At 42.9% G+C, this 22,818-nt stretch overlaps 1 protein-coding gene across 7 annotated transcripts in view; it reads right to left on the bottom strand.

Annotated features, from left to right (window-relative positions):
• EPHA5 (EPH receptor A5) overlaps positions 1-22,818 on the bottom strand; it is a 181,713-nt gene that overhangs the window by 116,710 nt on the left and 42,185 nt on the right. For all 7 annotated transcript variants that reach the window (XM_042049829.1, XM_042049830.1, XM_042049831.1 and 4 more), the window contains exon 3: positions 20,495-21,158. In XM_042049829.1, the coding sequence (XP_041905763.1) occupies positions 20,495-21,158 (664 nt within the window). The remainder of the gene's footprint in view (positions 1-20,494; positions 21,159-22,818) is intronic.

Below are 22,818 nucleotides of genomic sequence, written 5' to 3'. Positions count from 1 at the left end.
ACATGAGAAGGTTAGGCAAAGAAAAGCCTCATAAGTTGCTAAATCCCAAGGATTTTCCCACATTTTTTCCACAAACTGAAGGAATACGTAATCTGAAACTTACACTTTTCCAAGATGAACCTATATTTAACATGTCTAAGCCCATGTCTGGAGTCGTATCTCTCACCAAGCGTGGATGTTGCTAAGATGTCTCCCTTCTGGCTGCTTGACCCACACACCAGCCCTGCCCCAGTCACTACATCCACCTTCCTCCAGGGAGACTGGGAAAACCCACTGAACTACGTGCTTACTGACCACTTTTCACAAATACTTCTTGTTAATAATTTATCAGGTTTGTTCTAGTAAGCACCACACATATTTTTAGGGATGTGAACATCTTCCCCTCCTGCCAACATCCCTTCCACTAGAAGGAAGATAAAGCCAGAGGATGGGTTAACACAAAAACTGCAAGCTATATGCAGCTCAGGCTTATAACGTTTTCAGCATGAATTCTTTATGTCCCTGGTTAATAAGGTAGGCTTTCTTGAAACAAATCAGCCTGTATTCAGTTCATTATTTTCCATGAAAACAAAGAAAAAGGAAAATTACTGCTTTTAAAAACAGACCAAGAAATTCTGATCAATCAAAGCCTGCAGAGAAGATAAACTAAAAGGTATTTTTAAGTAATTACACATGACACCTAGCAACCTCCTGGTTTTCAACACTCACTCTTGATTCTCCCACGTTATAGCTCATTTCACCTCCAGCAAGATCCCGCAGTAGTGTATTATTCAAAGCAGTATCATGACTGTTGTTTTCAATGTACTAGGTGCATCTGGTTATTTTTGCAGACTCTTCTTTTTGCACAGACTCACAGTCATAATGGATAGCAACATCTCCCAAGGGAGTTTTCCAAGCCCTGTTAACAAATCAGATAACTTCCCCTTTCCTTTTCACAAACTTACCAAGAAATAAGGAAGATAGTTTCTATTTCTACTTCAAGGCTCTTTTATCAATTTTATTGCTGTGAAGAGTGAAAAGAAGGTTTGTGTATTTCTTTCAAGGTGAATGTCTTTTGCTGATGACATGAAAGAACCGATTAAAAATAAATTAATGCACAGGATATGTTTGATTTCTCTCTAAAAGGGTTGGGCTCAGAGACTGACCAGTTACCACTGGAAGGAGAACACCCAGTAAGTAAAAAGCTTCTTACCACCTTGCCAGCAACACGGTAATATTTCCTGAAGCCCTGGCACCAACAAAAATAGCTTCCTCCAAGAAGACTGACTTTTCCAAACGTACAAGTGGATACTTTCTCAACTCCAAGAAAAATGACAAGCAGCATCTTCTGTAAAAAGCAGGGGGACAGGGCATCCACAAAGGCCCAGACCACACCCACACTCCTCACTCTCAGATGTACCCGCAAAAAAGCTCTGAAAAAACAAACTCACATGCTTTATAACATAATCCATCCCTCATCCAACTCAAGCTGTCCTTTCCCTCCATCACCCTCTGAGGCTTTTATCACTATGCACCTCCTCCCCAGCAGCTGGAGGACTGGAGTTTTCTCCAGTCCCATTCACTCAGCTGGTCATGGAAGGGAGCCCAGATGCTGGGTGCTGTCACTCCACCCATCCGAGCTGCCTGGGATGCTGCTGGCAGCAGGAAGGGTGTTACATCTCCTTTCTTCCTGCACACACAAAACAGAACTGCCTGTTGCAAAAAAAAAAAAAAAAAAAAAAAGGCATTGATTCCACTTGCAAGGGACCCTGATGACACTGCAAACCTGCATCCCAAGGCAAAACACAATCCAAGCACATTAGCTCTTCCTGATGTGGATACCACAGAAAAAGTTCTACCGCTGGTGGGGGCTTGGAAGTGCATAGGAAGAGGGGAGAGGGGTGGTGGAAATGCTAGGAATGAGTGGTGGGGGGTTGCAGGAAAAAGCAGAGCCCGGCACAAGGTACCAGAGGGTGAGTGGGAGGAATGAGAGCAGACGTGTACTCGACAATTATAGCTGCATTTTGAGCAGCTCCAGCAAAATGAGGTGGTGTGTGCGACAGCAGAGAGAAGAGCCAGAGGCGCTGAGGAAGCTGGGTTTCGTTCCACCTCAGATCTCAAGGGGGACAGGGGCAGGAGGCGGACACAGGAAGCCAAGGGAGGCAGAGAAAATGAAGAAACCTATTTTTGTACCGTAGGAGGAGCCATGGGTAATTCACTTCAACGTGCATTTGGCATGAAGCTCTTCACACACCATCTGGGGGAGGAGCTGCACGGTCTCCACGCCTCTATCACCATCCCCAAAGCAGAAAAACCTCTCTGAAGCATCATCCACCTCTCTTGTGCCTCAGCATTGCTCTGCTCCGGCAGCACCACAGCACTTTGTAGCCACTCTTCCCTCAGCTGTTTTCCTTCCCAAACCAGATTTTTTATAGGAGGTCACCAGAACCAGCAGAAAACGTGGTGCTCGGCCTCTGTCAACCAGCTCAAGGCAACAGAACATTTGCCACAGATAATTTATCACAGCTACACAGTGGCACTGCTGAGAGAATGCACACCCCGACTTTTGCAGTCTCTGTCTTTTGATTATTAAAAGGGCCAATTAGCACATAAATTGAGCTGTGAATACTGAAAGGGATTTGAAAACAGTAATAATTAAAGAGTAGGACAGTAACTGGGCTCATGAGCTGCCCCTCATCTTTGCTGGCCTGCTTGCCAAGCTGCTCACATAATGATGGAAGAAAAGCAGCAGTGCTCATTAACTGCACCATGGTACTCAGGAGCATCCATGTCCTGCCAGCCCCACGCCTGCAAATACAGAGGCTCCCTTGCTGAGAGACACAGTATTTATTTGGACTTCTCTAAGTTCACACAGCACCGAGTCCCCAAGAAAACTTCTCCCCTCCACCCCCCAAAACACCATAGGATCCACAGGTATTCCCTCATCTCAGCTAGATGGTGGGACCAAACCCCAAAAAGGAAGGGGTGATAATGCCAGGGAGAGGAAAAATGCCGAAGCTCAGCACCCCACCCGCCTTTCCCTGTGTCAGCCACTGACTAATGAGGAGTATCTAATGGCAAACGATGTTCTCAGTCCTTAAGCTGCTCCCCAAGGAAACTGTCAGCATCTTTTATTTACAGACTGACGACAATCCCTAGGGAAAACGATGCCGACTCCTACGTGGAGCAGGGGAAATGTATATCTTTTTAATCACCGCAGCACTGATTCATCTTCAAGGCTGGTACAGTCTCCGCTCTTTGTTGCTCTGAAGCGACTGCAGTGATACAGCTCCCCTGTGAATACCACTGCCTCTCAACTACAATATTTACTATCAGGATGGCTAAATACACTCACTGACATGCAGGCAGCTCCATCCTGATCTCAGGGGCAAGGTCCCCTCAGCTCTCCCATACAAGGAAGCTAAGCAAGGGAGGGAGAAGGAAGCTGGACCCACTGTGCACTGACATAAATGATGACATTTATGCCCACAAAAGTTGAATGAATGAAGTTTAATAAAGAAGTCACCAAGATTTCCATGCATGTTTCATATACATAAATTAGAGCACTGATCAAGCAGTGTTCACTCTTCCTCATCCGAAACCCACTAGTCTGATGACTTGCTATAAAAACTACCTTTGGCTAAAAAGAGGGAAAACTAAAATACCTTAGGGGAAAAAAAAAAAAAAGGACTGGAACGTATTTAGGAATAAACATTTGTCATCATGAAAACAATGGCATATTTCTACTCCATTTAGCACTGTGTGATACCTCTTATGTGCCAGGCTGATGCAGCTGCAAAGCTCCATTTCCCAATGCCTTGCAATCAGCAATATCAAGTAGTGGCACAGATACGCCCCTGTTCACAAGATCAAAGAGCAAGGCACAGCCTGTTACATAGCCAAGTCCGCCAAAACAGGAGCCAAAACCTCACAGATAAGGCTTAAAAAAGAGTAAGACTCAAACCTATGAGGTCTTTCAGACAGGCTCTACACATCTAGAGCACAACAGAAAGGCTGGGGTTTTTCTGTGGTCCTACCAAAAATACAGGGCAATTAATACCACGTATAGACTCTGCCACATCAGTTTCCTGGTCACCTCTGATGTTAACAACTTTTAACAATAAAAGTGAGAGTCCATCAAATTCATGCAGGCAGTAAACAGCTTTGAAATTAGTGTGAGCCAAGTTGCCTTGAAGAGAGGTACATGCTTGAGAGAGACAATTACAGAGGAGCCAAGCTGATTTATATCGGCTGGTTTAGTATTAAATCTCTTCAGAGCTTTTAAAAACGTTAAATTGAGACCTTATTAAAAACTCGGCATTTTTATTTCACCAGATTAATGACACTTACAGTACTAAATTCAATCTGTAGTTTCAAACACCACCAAACAAACACAGCTCTATCTAAGTGTAATTAAAGAACAAGTCATCATTTTGGGGAAAATTTCTGGAGGCACACTAGCAAGCTTGATAAATGAAAGGAACTCACTCTCACATGGGAATTTGAGAACATATATTTTATTATTTTTTTTTCCTTTCTGTGTACAATGAAATATCTTGATAGCATTACATTATAAAACAGTTTAACTGAAGGGACTGAAGGCTCACAGCAGGCTTCACTTCTACACACTAATTAATTATCATTTATTGGAGACTTTGTGCTTGTATGTTTTGGCTGCAGAAGCTTCAAGTCTGAGAGGTTTTGTCTAAACAGTAGATTGCCAGTTTTTCACTAAGTCAGTAAGAGCTTTTGTTTTCATTTTTACTTGAGGGGAAGAGATCTAGTCCTGTTGTCACAGAGGCGTATTGCTTTGTAAGGCAGGGATCCACTTTCACCCCCTTTTCAAGAGATAATTAAATATGTAGAAACACCATGCACAGTGGCGTGCTATTTTAAAGCAAACACTGGAACATGGATTCAGAATCTGGTGCTTCACAAACGAGAAAAGGCTGCAAATTACCCTTTTTAGTAAGTCAGCAAAGAGCAAAATATTTAACCCAGCCTTGTCTAGAAGAGAAGACACAGACAGCTCAGTAATATCACGTACTTCGTAGTGGAATTTCTCAATGTTAAAGATCTCCAATAGCTTAAGACATAATGAATTAAATACTCATACATTGATGATGTTGTCCTACCTCTAGCTTTCCTAACCTAGATGAGAATATCCTGTAGACTGTGAGAACATCTAATGCAAAATGTAACCAAGTGTTTTGGAGCTACAGCTGAAATCCTGGCCTATGTATATGGAGAAAAAACCCTCAACCATAAACCACGAATCACATCACTGAAGCTATTGCCAGGAAAGCAAGTCACTTAAGATCAGCTAAAATACAGAAGACACATGCCTACACTCACTAATGAGAAGGAATAGCAGTCATGTATTTGCACAGTCATGCAGTTTAGAAAGTACAGTACAAGACTGGGAAGCCTGGTTTTCCACTGAATGACACATGATTTTGGCAATTCCTTTCTTCGTTTTGCTCCCCACTACCAAATGAAGATAATGACATCCCCAAGGTACAACAGATATCTGATCTGGTGACAACAGCCCTGGGAATTCCAGCCCAAAAAGGCAAGTATACAAGAAGCATAACTGAGACTGACTGCTCAATCCTTTTTTCTTCGTAATCACCTGTGAAACTCCCTTGTGTTTGAAGAAGCCACATTAGCCACGTGTTAGTGGTACTAGCATTTATGTTGTTGCTGTTTTACAGCCCAGGAAATCATACATTTCCTTACTGCCTTTTACAAAACATAAACAAGCTATTTACAGCAGGACCTGATACTTTTCCCCCAAGAAATGAAGATTCAAAACATTTTCAAACATGGTCACTTTTAAAGCATCTAGGAGACTTTAATGTCTTGCTGCCATTAGAAAACAAACTATCAAAGCAGAGTCCAAAACAAAGAAAAAGAGGATAAACCTGAGTTTATGGGGTCATTTTCAGGAAATCACATGTCAGTCCCACCTAGCACCAGCACCGCATCCTTCTTTAACAAGAAGGTGTAAAACATCTATGGGATATAAATACAAGGAAAAGATACAACAGAGTATCCACAACGCCTGCCAAATGTAACGCCCGTAGGTTGCTGGGTGCCATGTCCCAAACCTGCAGCTGCTTGGTGGGACAGACCTCCCCTCCTTTGGGCACAGCCTCAGGTAGAGGTGTTGTTTGCATGTTTAAAGACATCTGAAACAGAGACACATTCTCAAGCGGCTGGTTATACTGCGTGGCTGAAGCAAAGATGATGGACTTTTTCTCTCCCCATGCATACTCTCTGATTTCATAGTTCTTTCTTTACTCATGATGTCAAGACAGTTGTGGCAATAAAAAGCTTTTTCTTGCCTTCAGACACACAGACATACAGACCAACTGCTCCAAAACAGAAATATAACTTTTCTCTGCAAAAACTATGGCTTTTGTTACATTCTGGTACAGACTGAACACCATCCTAATTTTTCCAAGCAGTGCTCACATCATGTAAACCTAAGAAAAGGGAGAGGAGGAGAGGGAGTGAAACTCTTCTATTATTTATCAGCCACATAGTCTAGTCTTTGCCCCCATGAGCTATTTCACAGATCTATGGATGCAGCATCTGCAGAAGATTTTCTCTCATTAATACTTTCAACCATGATGATTTACAAAACAACACTAAATTTACAAACCACTGCTGTGAATTTTTGGGTTTGTCTTCAGAAATTATTCAAAAAATTAGATTCCTTTGCCTTTATGTCGTAACAGTGTGCAACAAAGTAGGATATATCACAGCACATTTATCAAAGCTCATAAGTTATTGATGTGACTCTCAAAGACTAAGCTGAAAATGCCATTCCACTTTTGATGATTTACATAATTATATTTTAGGTACAGTTTACTTATTATTCTGTTGCCTACAACCAACTTTTAAGGAAACATTGTGTGTATTCCTTTTTAACTGGAAGCAATCAAAATTGCTGTACAAATGCAGTTTTACACAAGAGCAGAAGTCTCTTGAAAGGAATCTCAGCTTCTTGTTTCAAAGCCATGGGTAATAATCAGGAGAAAAGAATAATACTCATCATCACCTCTTTACAGTCCTGTGACTGCTCATTTGTTTATATCACAACAGCATCTAAATCAAAGACCACAGACATTTGCTAGTTGTTTGACAGGTAAGCGTAATTTAGTTCTCCACCTGCCTGTTCTTGCTAAAAAGCTGTTTCCAAACTACCCCAGAAAGCCCCGAACACACCAGGGTACTCGCTTTCAAAGCACGTGTTCCTCTTCTGTTATCTGACACAAACCCAGCATTGTGTTCTGCATTCCACAGTGAAAATCGTGCCCTCGAAATTCCCCTCCATGCCAGCCAGGAGGAGGCAAGCAGCAAAGCAGTCACCTAAGCTGGTTCCTCCTAAAGGGAAAGTCAGGAGGGGAGAACAATGCACATACAAAACAAGAGGGGCAGAAGGGAAGTGAGTCAGGGTTCCCGGAAAATATTTACTTGCAGATTTGAACACAAAGGAATCCCAAGCATTTCTTGCCTGTGCAGTGGATTTGCTGCCGCACGCTATTTAGGGTAGAAATCTGCCGTATTTATCCTCCAGCCATGTCAGTTCATTCAAGTTACTCCCCTGGGGCCCTGACAGCACAACATCACTTTGCAAGGCATGCCCAGCTGTGCGAGGAGGCTACACCATCTCATGTTAGAAAGGAAGTTAATGCCTAAATCCTTTTCAGGACAGCAAGAGAGATGAGAGAAATTGCTAATGATCTTGAAGCAAGGATGGCAGAAGCAGGAAGCCTGAGCCCCCTAACTCCATCAAAATTGGTTTGTGGGACCTTCAGCCAAGTCACCCAGTTTTGTGTCTCAGCTTTTCTCCTAGTAACTACCCACAAACTAAATACACGTGTGTACAACTGACAGAAGGCTAATCCTAACCCTGCTACAAAGAGGCTTCCCCCGCCACAAACGCCAGGGTGGGAATCGAGATGCTTGAGATCCGTGCTGAGGTATTGCAGGCAGCCACAGCACCACAGCAGCAACACGGCTTCAGCACTTCACACCCGCAGAGAGATACTGCTGATAATCAGCACTGAAAACACTACTGCCACAAACCACTGCACCACTCGTGTCACTGTGCTATCCCCACTTTGGGGCAGGTTGAAGAGAGGCATTAATAAAATCATCTTGTATCTCCCATGGTCCTTCAGGTCTATGCCCAAGCAAGTCAGGAGTTAAACATTAAAATTATAGTACTTTTGACACCTGAAATGTATCAGAGTGCCCATATAATTCATATATCACAAATATGATTTGGCGGGATTAAATTTGAAAATTGTATCTCAAGGATTTGTTATTGGAAGAGAAAACATTTGCAGCATACAACAGACCAACAGAAGAAAAGCCTGATTGCTGTGATGAATAATGCATATTGCCTATGGTACTAATTAACCTTGTACTCCAGTAAGATATTATGGAACAATAAGGCTAATCTGAATGTGGCCTGACACTCTTCCCAATGGCATCTGGAAATCAGTCTTTGAAACCTGTAAAATTTGAATTTGTTATAGCAGAAGCCTTTGCTCAATAAACTTTCAGGAGGAGTATTTTTGTTTCTCTATATTCACAGCCCGTGCTGTTTCCATGCACGTACGCAGTGCAAAACACTGAAGGTGACTCCACCACCTGAAATGTTCTGGCTCGGCTTTCCATGGGCCCCCCCGCACCTGCCAGCAGCACGTGGGCAATAACAACGTGCCTCCCACTAAATCTCACAATGCACACTCAGTCCTACAGACAGAACTGCAGCGTGACTGTTGTGCTGCCTCTGCTTCTTCCCAACCAGAGTGGCAAAATACTTACAGTAAGCTCATTGAAAATGAGTGATTACAACCTTAAGCTGGTGCTTTTATGCTGCCAACTGAAGAGCAAATGCCTCCATCTGAAAACATTCCTTCTAGTTTGGGCTGGTTTTGCTTTTCTTGTAAAATATTCACTTTCTTCTTAGCCCAGAGCTACACATGGTATTAAACACAGATGCCACATTAGAGGCATTGTGTTTTCAGTTGTGTGCACAGTGCCCACAAAGTATAGCCAAAATGACTTGCACATACCTGAATGACTGAAGACACAGAAGGAGTCATGCACAGGCATCTTGATAAATGCTTTTTGTGTCAGTTTACAGTCTCGTAGAATCAAGTTTCCAGACAACTCTGGCCAGTGTTTTTACACACCAAGGTCTGATCTAGCATTTCTTTTATTGGGAAGAAAACCAACAGCAAACTAAACCCACAACAAAAAAACCCCAAACAAACAAAATGGGAGAAAAGAAGAGGCCACCAAATCAAACAGTCCCACAACACTTTGGAAGGGCAGGATTTGGCAAGGGACACTTTCCCCATCTACCAGTGCACTTAACACACTACATTTCAGAGCCAGCGCATGACCCACTGCCTTCATCATCAGGATGACACAACTCATCAATGCCATTAGCCATGCTCAGAGCTCAGTCAATAACAGACTCACACAATCATTTCACTAGTCCCCGAGCACCAGATTTCCATCTGGCAGCCATCCCACACACCCTAGCAAAAACACACCAAGAGACATCTGACCTGACTGATGAGTACTGTGTTACTGAGGCATCCAGGAGACAAGAGCCTGAAGACATCAATGATGAGGATGCCAAGTGCAGAGCTCTTGCTCAGTTGAGCACACAGCATCACCTTAGGGAAGGCTTCCTATGATGCACCACATCCTGCAGGCAGGCTCAAGGCTTGCTGTGCCATTTTAAACTAATTAAGAGTGATTCAAAACCTCTTCCTTACTCTTTTCAATGGAGAACAGTGCAGAAACAGGTGGATGAACTTTAGCCTGTGTCCCCCTGCATGAGACGAGAAAAAGACAACCACAAAATACCAGAAACTCTGATATTTGGGAGGTTTGGAGGAGATCCGGATCAGACCACTTGCTGACAAATAGGTCTGATCTGAGTTACACCAATTATCATGAACTAAATTTCTTTCCGATAGGCTGTGTTCTGCTGGCAGTCAGCGCAACACTTAATAAAGATCTAGGCCAGGAAATAATTTAGTTAACATATCATAAAGGATTATCATCTCACTCCCACCAAAATCAATGATAAAATCCCCACTGACTACAGAGAGCAAAAGATCACACTGCAACTCATTTCTGCCAGGAAACTGCAACCAGATGTATCAGTCTGGCAGCACTACCCTGCAGCAAGGTCTCTCAGTGTTATTTCTGCCAGGCTCACTAGTTCAGGCACCAACAGGATGGTTCCTTTCTCTCTGTTGTACTAGCTAGACTCTCAATCTGGACCAAAATGCCTTTGCACATGAATGATCGATTAAGTCTCTCGAGCATAAGCTTGTCTCCACATCTGCCTGTGTGGGCCCACACTGCCCTGACCCAAGCCATATCTGTAGGCATTACCCCCATCTAAATTCCCTGCTGATGGCTTTGTTGAAGGATGCTACTGCTGTCACAACACAAGAGCAGGTCCTAGCTGCTGTGACACTTCATTTGTCTGGGCAGCAGCAATGCCTGGAAGGAAGACTGCCCTGCTTTAGTGGAAGTATGCAAGACAATCAAGGCTGGCTAAGCAAACTAGTTTTGACACATTAAATCATGCTTGAACTGTGAGAGCAAAGAAAAATAATGTAAAAGTCCTTCTAAAAAAAAAAAAAAAAAAAAAAAAAGCAAGCTTTACAAATAAATAAATAATATGAGCCAGTCTTGTGCCCAGGGAGGGGAGGAAAGCTTTTATCTGAGCCTGCCTGAGGACTTCGGGTAGGCAGAGAGGAAAAGATTATTTTGCAACACAGACACCTGCCTTTTTCTTCAGAGGTTTGCAGCCATTTCCACGCATTTCACTTCTAGAAAGAGTCTCTTGCTGATCACTTGCTCTGGCAGTGAAACAGCATCAAGTGCTTGGGTAAAAAGCAAACCCAAAACCAGGTAGGACAGGAAGAGTGAAATCTCATCGCCTGTCTTCTTACCTCTTATCAGCACACTCATGCCTACTATGGTGTGACCAACATCTGACTTGGCACTGGAGGGTCCCATGATTGTTTTTCCCACAGTACTCTGTTAGCCTTAAGCCATTTTTGCCTCAAATACCCTCTGCAGGCACTTTGCTCTAGACATTGCAGCCTGAAGTGACAACACTCAATCTGCTGCAAGTCAACCATTGCAATGCAGGAAATCCCAGCAGCACAGGGTCACAGGGCATCTGTGGACCTTGGCAATTATCCATGGCATCTCTCCATCATCGTGGACCTCTTCCTGCCTGCTGTGAATTTCTTCCAGTAATTAACATGCCCAATTGCCTTGGATTTATACTAATAAAACACTGGCTCCTGTCCCAAGATTCCAACGTTGCTGTCACTTCTTGAACCTGTGCAGAGCCCCAGCAGTAATGAAGTCCACAGTCCTAGCTCTATCACTGCCTGGGTTGCAGGCTATCTGCAAAGCAGTTCAGAGCTGGGAAGCTCCAGCCTGCAGGTTGCTTCTGCCAAATTACAAATTAGCACATTCCCCATGCTCTGCAGTAATTAAAAAGCTTCCTTTCCAGGCAGCTTTTGAAGGCAACACTGTGACCTCTGTCACCACTGCAGTGGGATGACAGACTGTCCAACTGGGTGTAAGACCTCCAATGCATTACTTGTGGAATTAGTACTGCAGCACAGCGACTCCTCAGTGCACGCAGGAGACATCATCTCACTTGGATGGCAACCATCACTCGGAGCTCAGCAAAGATCATGTTGGCTCCCTAGACAGGCTCGCTTTATTCCAGTAATACCAGTCACACACATGCAGAGGGACTGGGCAGTCTGCTGGGGCAGGGGATGCTTTTTTATATATATGCAGAGGCTCTGGTACTCAATAATGCTGAGGCTTTGGCAGTGAAATGGACCTTTGGGCAGAGATGGATTCCTTGGCACAGCTGCCACACTAGGCAGAACCTCTAGCTGATGTGAGAGTCCTGTTCAGAAAATGCACCTCCAGGCCAAGTGGTTTTTTGAAAGAAAGCATCTAACTGATGTATAAAAGCAAGCCTTTTGAAATGACAATTTCTGTCCCAATTCCATCTCTAGAAGAATGTTAAGTTCATTGTTACTTCCCAATGAATCCACCTGGAGATGAATGATCTCAAAAGGGTTTTAGGCTAGTCTAAGAGCATAAAAAGAGCACATGAGATCAGCACTGATACCCAAAATCCTGATTCAGGTTCTAGTCTCTGAATGGCACTGAATAACTCAGTCTCCAGCCCAAAGCTGTCGTTTGTAAAACTGGGAATAGTGACTCTGACCTACTTCACAAAGTGGGTAGTTCAAGATCCAACAGAGAAAAGCCCATTGTATGACCTGGAAGCAGTTTTAGTAGTCTGTATTAACTACTTCTTTCCTCATACAGAAACACTCACTTCTCAAGTGGCAGCAAAACTACTCATAAGCTACTCAAAGCCTACTATGAGGACTTGGCTCATGATACCCCTCCAAATCTCACTGCAAGAATGGGTCACATCCTAAGTCAGCACCACCTCCAGTGCCACACTGGTCAGGCAACCCTGTCAGGGAAGCTGAGCCCACCACCACCACAGCGGGCTGTACAAGGATCATGAAGATGCAGACACTCTGCTGATGTGTATCCTCTCCCACCCATCCTGCTTCCAGGAATGGAACTGTGGGTGGCAGGAGGAGGCATGCAGGCAGGGATAGTCTTGTTTCACCCCGCCAGCCAGGGGATTTGTCCTGATACTGCCACTTATCTGCAGCTCTTAAAGCCTGAATTTTCAGGAGAAGGGGAGTAGAATTTTTCTTGGCATTAAATTGATTGACTGTCAGTGACAGTGAGAAGGAAGTTGTCATCTTAAATCCTAGTTCTTCAAACTTCAGCTGGTTTTTTTTTTAAGGACATAAATTTATAAAGACAGGTGTTTGAAAGTAATAAGGGACACCCACAAGCCTGGAATTGCCCCTTTTGTCTTGGTTTTATTTATTTATTTATTTATTTAATCTATTTTGGGTGTACATTTTGGGGTTTATCTAATGCCTACCTCTCTGAGTTTGCTCCAGTGTTAACAAACACTTGACCACCCTGAGGGAATTCAAAAATGGAAGCACATCAGAACCATGCTCAATACAATCTTAACCCTGTGTTGTTCATAGATACAATTCTGTTTATACTACATTAACTTCTTCAGTGACAGAAAATGAGCAATCTTCCAGCAAAATAAATGGGTATCTCTTTTATGATGAAGAGCAGATTCAACTCTTTCTACAGACATATGTATCACCGTCTCTTTACTCTTACTTCATTCCACTGAACACTTACCTTGTAAAAGATACAAGTTTATTCCGCTAAAGAAATAAAATATAAGATCTGAATCTGTTCATACAAGACACAACTGGAGCATGCTTTTGTGGAGCCTGGATTTCAACCTCAGTTTTAACCCAGAGCAAGAGAAAATGGTCAAGATGTAAAGCATGCAGAGAGAAAAGCTTATTATTGAAATGTCAACACATCATTAACTACTGCTAAGTGTTTCTAAACGAGAAACACAAAACTGAAAACCCAAATTATGACCAAAACAATAGGACCAATTCATTTTATACCCCATATAAATTAGGTGGAATGAGGGTTCTGACAAAGGAGCTCTAGTAGACCCTTGGCAGTTCAAGTGGTTGCAGCCACCCTTCTGCTACAGATCACCATGCAGGGAGAGTGCCCCCAGGCCAGGACATCAAGACAAGCACTCCACTGATCACATCAGTCATGAGCAAACCACCCAGTCCTGCAGAGCCAGCAGCAGCTTCCAGCACTGGGACAGAGTGGGCAGCTGGGGAAAGCTGTATCTTAAATCAAGGCAATTAAATTCACTGCGATGCCAACAAATATCCATGTACTTTATCCCTAGTGTTTCTCCAGAGTCCTTAATTGCTTCTAAAAACTACAATTAATAAGTGAACTGTTACCAAGCCATTCAAAGTCGAAGACGGCAATCAAAGGAACCTAACCACACCATGGCCAACACTCCTTTTGTCCTGCAACACCTCTGCCATCCCATAATTTAACAAATTCCCTGATCTACCAATGGACACCGTATATTCAAGAATGATAAAACTAAACAAAGGCACCATTCAAGTAAATATCATTTAGTTATCAAGGACCAGACTCAAATGCATACCCTAAAGATCTGTTCCAAAATATCTTATGACTAAGAAACAAACATGACCTTCACAGTTTACAATTCTGAAGCCATTTCTAAACCTTATTTTATTTGCACTGCTCAATCTATACTTTGTGAAGGGAATAAAGTACTTAACTGTCCTTCTGAAAGGTGACTGCACAGCAGCCACACTGCAAAGAACAGGAAGGTTAAGTTGGTCAAAATAACAGCCTAAAAGCATCGCTGCAGAACAAGGAAAAGATCTTCAGTCATAGGGGTTACGATATACAAGGTAGTGCAGAAAGTTACAGCTCATTAGTAAAGCGTTAAGTATTGCACATAGATGGACACTGTGCCTCCTATAATAATGAGGGCAACCATACACACACAAAACAAAAGGAATAATATTTAATCAGTCCTGTTGCAATACAATTTTGATCTGTGCAAAACATTTCCCCACTCTTGTTAATTATTTCAGCTGCAGAACAAACCACCTAAATATGTACATACACACACCTCTACAGAATAAAACCCGTTCTCCCTCCAGTGACAACTGCATTTTGCATTCAAGTGACTTTCTTTACACTGGAAAAGATAATACACACTGTGTGGCTAAAAATTCAGCTATTGTGACACTGGCTGGGTTTGTGACTAATTAAAATTAACTAGGTACTTCAGCTCATAATTATATAAACACCTACCATGCTATACTCCCAGCCAATTTGGTTTTAATCAGAAAAACGCACAAGAAGTATGAATGATGGGCAAAGAACTCCCTGGAGGGGCAACTGTATTTCCAAATTCAGTATTCTCCATATACCAAATATTTCCATCAAAGTTTTTCTTGCCATGTAATCACCTCCCAGTAGAACAATTAAAAAGAGATTTTAATTTTTTTTTATCCCTGGACTTTGCTTGCTTTCCACTCTACTACAAAGGTAAAAGCACACTTGCCTTATCCACCTGAGTCCAAGCTGGGAAGCCTCCCATAAGACATGCAGGATTTAGCAGTATGCTGCCTTTCTAGCATACATAACAAGGAGAAAAGAGAGAGAGAGAGAGAATTCAGCCAACTTGAGGGAGTACAGGCAGGCAAGCAAGTTGTGGAGTGGACTGAAGAAAATTTGCCCCCCTACTGCAGCTGTACCAGGTGGAAAAATAGAAACGGTGGCTGCTCTGGAGCAAAAGCCCAAGTTTCAAAATAAGGTTACCAGTGCAGCAGCGTGTTTCCATTTCTAGAAATAAGGGAATAGGGAAGGCAACGGCTGAAGTGCTGCACTGTGTCACCTGAGGAAATCACACATAATATGCAAATATACAGGGTTTTCTTTATTGTGGTATCAGCTGTTTCATTCTCAAGTCAGGCCTCTGTGATAGCTGCTGTGCAGACTCAGAAACACAACAGTCAAAAAGCATGGCTCTGCCATCACTACATTTTTAAATCCTCAGTTGTCTTCCAACCCTCCATAGATGGTGCCTTCTGCTCCTCACCAGCCAAGGGTCACTGCCTCTGCCTGCTTGCCCCTGCACAGCTGCAAATAAACAATTGCCTCTGAATATCCTTCCAGTGGCTGTTCAACAGAATGCCAATCACTGCTCTGGGAAAGTGCCGTCACACATCTGCACTTATTGCACTGCTTTTGGAGGAAGATGAGTAGCTCTGCTTCACCCCCAATCAGCCAGCAACAAAATCATCCAAGAACTGATTCAGCAGGTAAACTTCTAAACTACATAAGCTAGCTATGTATGTCGATTAGTTTTAATTAAGTCCAAATTAAAAGACCTTTGAACACAAGGTTTTTCTGCAGCCCTTGTTTTCTGTAAGACACTCATTTCTCTTGGCAAGAGCTCAGCTGAATCACAACACAAGTAATGAACAATCAGCAAAAATAAATATGGTTTTGTAAATGCACTGAGGTATGTTCTGCAAAGTTGATTAAGGGAAAAATAATCAAACAAACACTAGTATTTAAGACAGCAGAAGGTCTTGAACATTCTAGAGTTGTCTTACAAAAAAAAATATCCAGGTATTTTCTCTGGCAGCAGCTCCTTTCTAAAACCAGAAACCATACCCCAGCCCATCTTTCCTTCAGCCCTCAGTTTCAATGTTCTTCCTCAGAAGATAGGAAGGGTGAAGAAAGATATCACTGAGTTTTCATCCATTATTTTGTCCACCTCTAACATCTGTAACCTTGCCTATACCTTCTAGCTAGCTAAAACCAGCTGTACTCCTTTTGATGTCTCTTCAAATGACAGCATGTACTGATTCTTGGAGAGTGCCATGACCTGAACTCATTACTCACCTTTTCCCTTTGGCTCTCATCCTGTGTAGTTTTTCTTTTCTTCCATTGCTTCTTTACTCAAATATTTAATTAAGTTGTGCTTCAGCGATAAAGTCATCTGAAAAAGATCAGGCTCTGCAAAATGAATTACATTTGCAGTTACTAGTCTGCAGCCCACTGGACACTAGCAGGACCTCACCACTGCAAATGTATTTGGCTCTCATTAGCTTAACATGTCAACATCCCCTCTTTTCCAGTAGTGTGGGCTCAACTGTCTTTAAAGGCATAAAAATAAGTACTTGCTGCTCACTGAAAACATACTGGGCTGAAGGTGAGGATGAATACAAGAAGTGCCAGAAAGTGTCCTTGTCACGGTATTCATTTCCTACACAAACCCCAATGGTGAGCTCTGCTATTTACAGTAAGCAACTAAAACTGAAGTTACGATAAAACTTACCTATGCTAGTGCAGGAAGAAGGAAAGCACAGACTGGGTGGATAATAATAATTTTTTTGGCCAAACCCCTAAATGGATAAAGGCAGAAATGTCAGCGGCACTAAACCAATTTTTACAGCATTTTAGGATCTGTCCCTCAGCTTTCGTTGAGTACTGCCTCCTAGGGTGGAGACCACCATTAGGAGACTTGAAACTGGCTTAGCAGACCTCCTCAAGGATCCATTCAGAGAGCACCAGCTGAACCGAGGCAAAGCCCATAACCATCAGCTCTTTAGTGGTACCAAACCACCACTCCGGAAACCAGCATCGAAATTCACAGAGCAACCACTTTCATTTCTCTTAGTAACTAGCATAGCAATTTATTCCTGTGAATAATGAACCTTAACACTGTTCCTTTACAAACATGTCCCAACACAGTCACGATTTACCTCTAGCTGTCCCTAGCAGTTGCTGATAAATGTGCCATGTTGCCAAAGGAGGTGTAAAAATCCAAGTAGTTTGGGTTTTCACAGTAACTACTACCTAGCTGCCTATATTAATTGAGAGGGTGAGCACATTACATAAGGAGCTTAGACCATGTCATATTTACAACCTCAGAGTCCCCAGTGAGAGAAACTGCTCAGCTGTTACTGTCAGTGCCTTCTTCAAACAGGAACCCTGCTGACAAGATGATGAATTCAGAACATCGTTGCCAATTAATGATTTGTAGGCAGAAGGGATTTCAATAGTTCCCATATGTTTGTGAGGATGACTGGGATTTACATCACCTCTAATAAAAGAGTGTAGTCTGCTCTGTCCAGACGTGACACTAGAGATTAGAAAATGTCATCTTTGCAGTAGAAATTTTAATAAACAAAGCCAGGCTCTTCTGGGCTGAAAACGTTTCCCAAAGCACGGTCACGAAAAACCTGCTTACTAAGTGAAAGCAAACTGGGAGACCACTTGCAAGATGCACCCAAGTGATTTACAAACCAAAGGTCAGAAGTTATATAGGTGTTTGTGAGAGCTACACAGCAGAGTGCCAAGACCATCATTATGTCAGCCAGGAGCATGGAGTGCATTTCCTTAACATCAATCAGACTGAAAAAAAAGTTCGGCATTTACAGATACACAGGACCTTTCTTGGTGTTACTTACTCTGCTTAGGGATGCAAAGTTTAACTTCACTGCCCTAGAAGACAATCTCGTTTTTGTGAATAACAATAACCACACCAGAAAGCATTTTACTCACACGGGATATCAACACGAACTCCATACACGCTGAATGCGGACCTCCTGAACGGCCTAAGGCTGAATGCCTCCTATCAACTGAGCATCTCAGAGCCAACCAGCAGGGAATGCTTGGCACAACGACCTGGGTTAAACACAGGACATCCAAATGGAGTCCTCAAACAAAATTTGCCACAGGCACTCGAGTCCCACTGATTTGGTGATGGAATTTAGGGCTATCCCGCAAAAAAGAATTACTGGCTTTAACACCTCTAGAGGAATTAAAGTGCTAAACTCCTGCTGAGGGTGCAGGCTGTAGGTGAAGTAAAGAGTAATTTATGTGGATATACCTTAGGAACAGGGCAGGGATACACCACCACAAAGTATCTTTACACTTCCTAATTATGATCACAGGCCTACCCAACAAGGTCATAAATTGGGAGGCCAGATACTGTCCTCTTGATTAAGAAAAGCAAATTAAAAAGAACCCAACCCATACCCAAAAATGGAAAGCACAACCTTTAATCACGAAGGCCTTCTGAAAGCACACCCCAGGTTGCTATCTCAACACTGCCAGAGATGCAATCCCTCTACAGGCAGTGCAGGTTCTTCAATGATAGTCTCAGATTTCTGGTTTAAATCCGTAGTTTTTGGGGTTTGGTGTTTTGGTTTTTAGTTGGTTTTTTAATGGTGTTTTCTTTGTTTTTGAGACCTCTAAGAGTGCTTTGAGAAATCCTCATGCAACATCAGAGGACAGGACTTGAAAGGTGACCAATAGAGGACTCCTTTCCTCCAAAAATTCTTACAGGTGGACTGACCTCAGTGTCTAGACCTAGCAATAAACCAGTGTCTGTCACTTTGTGACATGGTATTTTCTGCCATAATTAAGCAAAACCTTGCTGATCTATTGACCCACATCCCTTGTCTGCGGTAGCCTGTATTTCCTCAACTTGGGATAATGTTGATCTTAGCTCCCCCCTTGTACAGTATCAAACATCAAGTCAGTCTCTTCTTCCCCCCTAAAAAGGAGAAATATCTTTATTAGCACAGCAAAAGCAAAGCCAAAACAGATTTTGCTGTACTGACTACATCTGTAGAAAAAGGAGACTATTCTGGTCAAAAATCACTCCACATGCTGCTCAGCAGAGCTTTCTCCAACACAAACATTTCTCTCAAACATTACATTTTCTCTCCATGTCAGCCCTTGAAGACTCGAACTATCTCCAGGGGCACAAGCCTGTGACCGAGGACTAAAGGATCAAGGCCACAGTTTGCTGTGGAAATGCACTAATCTATTCTTTGTACCACACTACAAACAGCAATAGTGAGTGTCTGGAGTGAGGTGAAGAGAAAATGCAACACAGACTTAGGTTGAAGTGGAATTCCTCTGCCTTCCCCACAGTATCTATTATTATCCATTATTAAGTGGCTGCAAAGAGAAGAGAATTAAGGTGGGGCTGATGACCAATATATATTAATTTTGCAAAAAGCAAACTGTATTGAAATCTTTATTTGTTTACCCTTCTCTTTTACAAGCAAGTTAGTTTTAGGCTATTACGTATTTACAATGGAAGGGCAGATTTTATAAACAAGCATGTAGTACAAACCATAAAATGAGATCATATACTCAGAGTCTATTGCTGTTCTTTGTAAGTATTCTTTTAAAGGTCTTGAACTTTAGATACCCTAGATCTCTTGCACAAGGCCTCTGACGATTCAGGAGATCTGTGCTGACCAGCAACTTGGGAACCTCAGCCAGCTACTTGTGTGAAAACTTCTGCACATATGGAAGCATTTTTATCAGTGGGGCTTTAAGTTTAACTCTGAACAGCTGAGCAGCTTTGTATTAAATTATTTACCAGAGAGGAAAATCAATCAACTCACACCACATCAAATACCCAGCCCCCCACAGAGTGATAAAGACAGAAAAACATACTCCTTCAAATACAAAAACAAAATGCATCTTCTATAAAGAGATTAACTTCAAACATTCCCTGGTACAGTCCAGAAAAAAAGAAACCAGGCTTCTAAGACTCATAAGGAAATGCTGATACTGAAGAAAAATAACATAAATCTCTAAATAACAGCTGAGACTACAATTGCCTCATGGCCCCAACAGTACAGTGCTCCAAAGGTAATAGCAGAATGCCAGATTCTCTTTGTTCTCAGCCCTGTAAGCACCAGAAGCACCTGCACATAGGTGTCAAGTGCCACAACATCCACCCAAAGCCTCTGTCTTCCTGCTGTAACAGTTATTCAAAGGACCTCAGAGGAAGTGAGAACCTGACCCACCACTGTCAACTCAACCAGGCACAAAAACCATGAAACAGAAGAAAGCCCAGACTGCACACCGCCTTGGAAGCTCACACAGCACCCTCCCTGCAAACCCTTACCTTGGCAGGTGTTGTTCTTCTCCTCGTACCCTGCCTTGCACAAGCACTTCCCGATGGGCACCAGCCATTCCCCCTCAGCACTGCAGTGCATCTTCGGTGCCTCCTCAGTCACTGAGTGGTTGATGCAGACACCTGACACCTCCAGGAGCTGCGAGGAATCCGCACCCGTGATGGTGTCAGGGAAGCGGGCCAGGTTGCGGATTACCGATGGGCATTTCTTGTAGTACACACGCACGGAGACCAGGGCAATGCAGGCACCTACGTCCTGGAAAGCGAGGTAAAATCCCTTTTTTGTTAGGGGCCCAACGTCTCTCACCTCTGTGTTAAGCTTCATTACTCTGTCACCAAGGTCTAACTCTGTGAAGCTCTCATCAGCAGCAATGGTATCAATCTTGATGTACTGGTTTTCTTTGATGTTCCTCCCGTCTTCATCATCTGATTCAAAGTAATACATGTTAAAAGTCTCCTTGCAGGTCCCAAGTCCTCCTGGAAGGCTGTTACAGTCCCTCAGGGTGAATTTGAGCTCAATGAAGATGCGGGATGCCCCTTCATTAGAGATCCAGCTGGTCAGAAGCCAGTTGTTCTGATTCTGTTCCATTACCTTGCATACTTGGTATGTGTGTATCGGAGCGTAGTTTTCATCCACCTCACCAATTTCTTCCCACTGTATAAAAAGGAAAAGTAGTTTTTGAAACAGTCATAACTCACGTGAACTCTTAGCTTTCCTATCTAAGGATGTCTTGTGCTTCAGCGCTTGGGACTTTTGGGGGGAAAAATGTTTTAATTGCCAAGATTTCTGTACTAGAGGCTCAACACATTCCCGATAAAGTCAGACGAAAGATCCTTCATAAATAGAAAAGGATGCTAGTTAAAACCTTTTGTTTTAGGCAGTCCAAAAGTGGGAAAACATATTGCTGGGTTTGTCCACTAGTTCTCAGTTAGAAAACAAAACAAAAGCAGATGGGGCCATTTCCTTGGGCTTTCCCAATGCATCCACACAGGAGAGAAAAAAAAAGCTATCTACACTTTGTCTGTCCCCATTCCTCCAGGCTCCTTTCTACCACATGCTCAAATCACTGCCCCACACAACAAAAACCACACTTCTACAAGCTATTCCCCCCCACCAAACAGCATGCCAGAAAATCAGTGGAATTGAGTGACACACAAAATAAATAGGCCTTTGCTCTCCCCAAGTGTGCTAGTCAGAGAGTTCTTGCTCATGCAAATAGAGGATTACTTCCTATACAGGTTACAGGGATCTGCAAATCTTGAGCTGTTTATGTGCTACACAGGTTTTTAAGCAGAGCTCCAGGCAACTTTTTCAGCTCTTTGTGGGAACTGTAGCAACAGTTCATTTTATTTTAGCCATGCTCTGAAGGGCATCACTTGGAAGGAGTGCTTTTTCCTGATGCAGCAGAGTCAGCAGCACCACCACTGTGCCTACAACAGATACCCATTAGCATTTCCTCTCTGCTTTTGAGAACCATAGAGTTGCATTAAGAGATCAGATTAACCATCTAAGTGCAGCAAAGAACCCAGGAGAGCCAGTGTTGGTTTCAGTTTTGCTCCCTTCTACTTTTGACCCACTTGTCTGCAAGAGCTTAATTCCCAAAGCCTGCTCCATCCTCTCCTCAGCATTCCTGCACACACCCGGTCACAGCTGAGGATGCAGCACAAAGCAAATGCACAGAGCATAATTCACAGGTAGTCCTGTACAAGGTAGTAGCTATATTCCAAGCTGCCTATCTTCTGAGGGCCAAAGGCCAAATTTTTTCCTTGGAAATACAGCCTGAGATAAAGTTGAGAGTGTTCTCAGCCCAGATGCCACTACTACAGAGCTGACACAGAACACCCTCAGAGTCAATATAACAATGAAGATCTTTTTAAGGGAAACGTCGTTTTCCATTTTAAATTAAAATATCAGCAACAAGTGACATAGGAAAATAATGTGATGGTACAGCCCAAAATGAATTCTAAATGCCACCATCAGAAAAACATTTCTTCTCCTTCCTGACATGGGATGTGAAAGTGGGGACTTGTGCAGGAAGACATGCCCACTGTGATGTGCAGAGTTCCACCACCAGTCTTCCAAGACCTAACCCGAAGACATTTTTGCCATGGCAAACAGTACTTTCATTTCTAACCCTTTTTTATGTCTCTGGGCTTAAACAGACCACAATCCTACTGTGATTAAGATGTACTTGTCACCTGGTAGCGCCACAGAATTGGACAAAGATATGTCTGCAGTGAAAGCCAGGCAGACCTGTGCAGGATTCATGCCTAACTTTAAGAGAGGCAATTAACAGTTATAAGGAGAGTCACTG

The sequence above is a fragment of the Corvus kubaryi genome, unplaced genomic scaffold, assembly GCF_017639235.1.
Source record: "Corvus kubaryi isolate FWS band 111438036 unplaced genomic scaffold, C.kubaryi_AGA036_p1.0 71, whole genome shotgun sequence".
NCBI lineage: Eukaryota > Metazoa > Chordata > Aves > Passeriformes > Corvidae > Corvus > Corvus kubaryi.
Note: the sequence above shows the minus strand (reverse complement) of the source record. Positions and strands in the feature narration are given on the sequence as shown.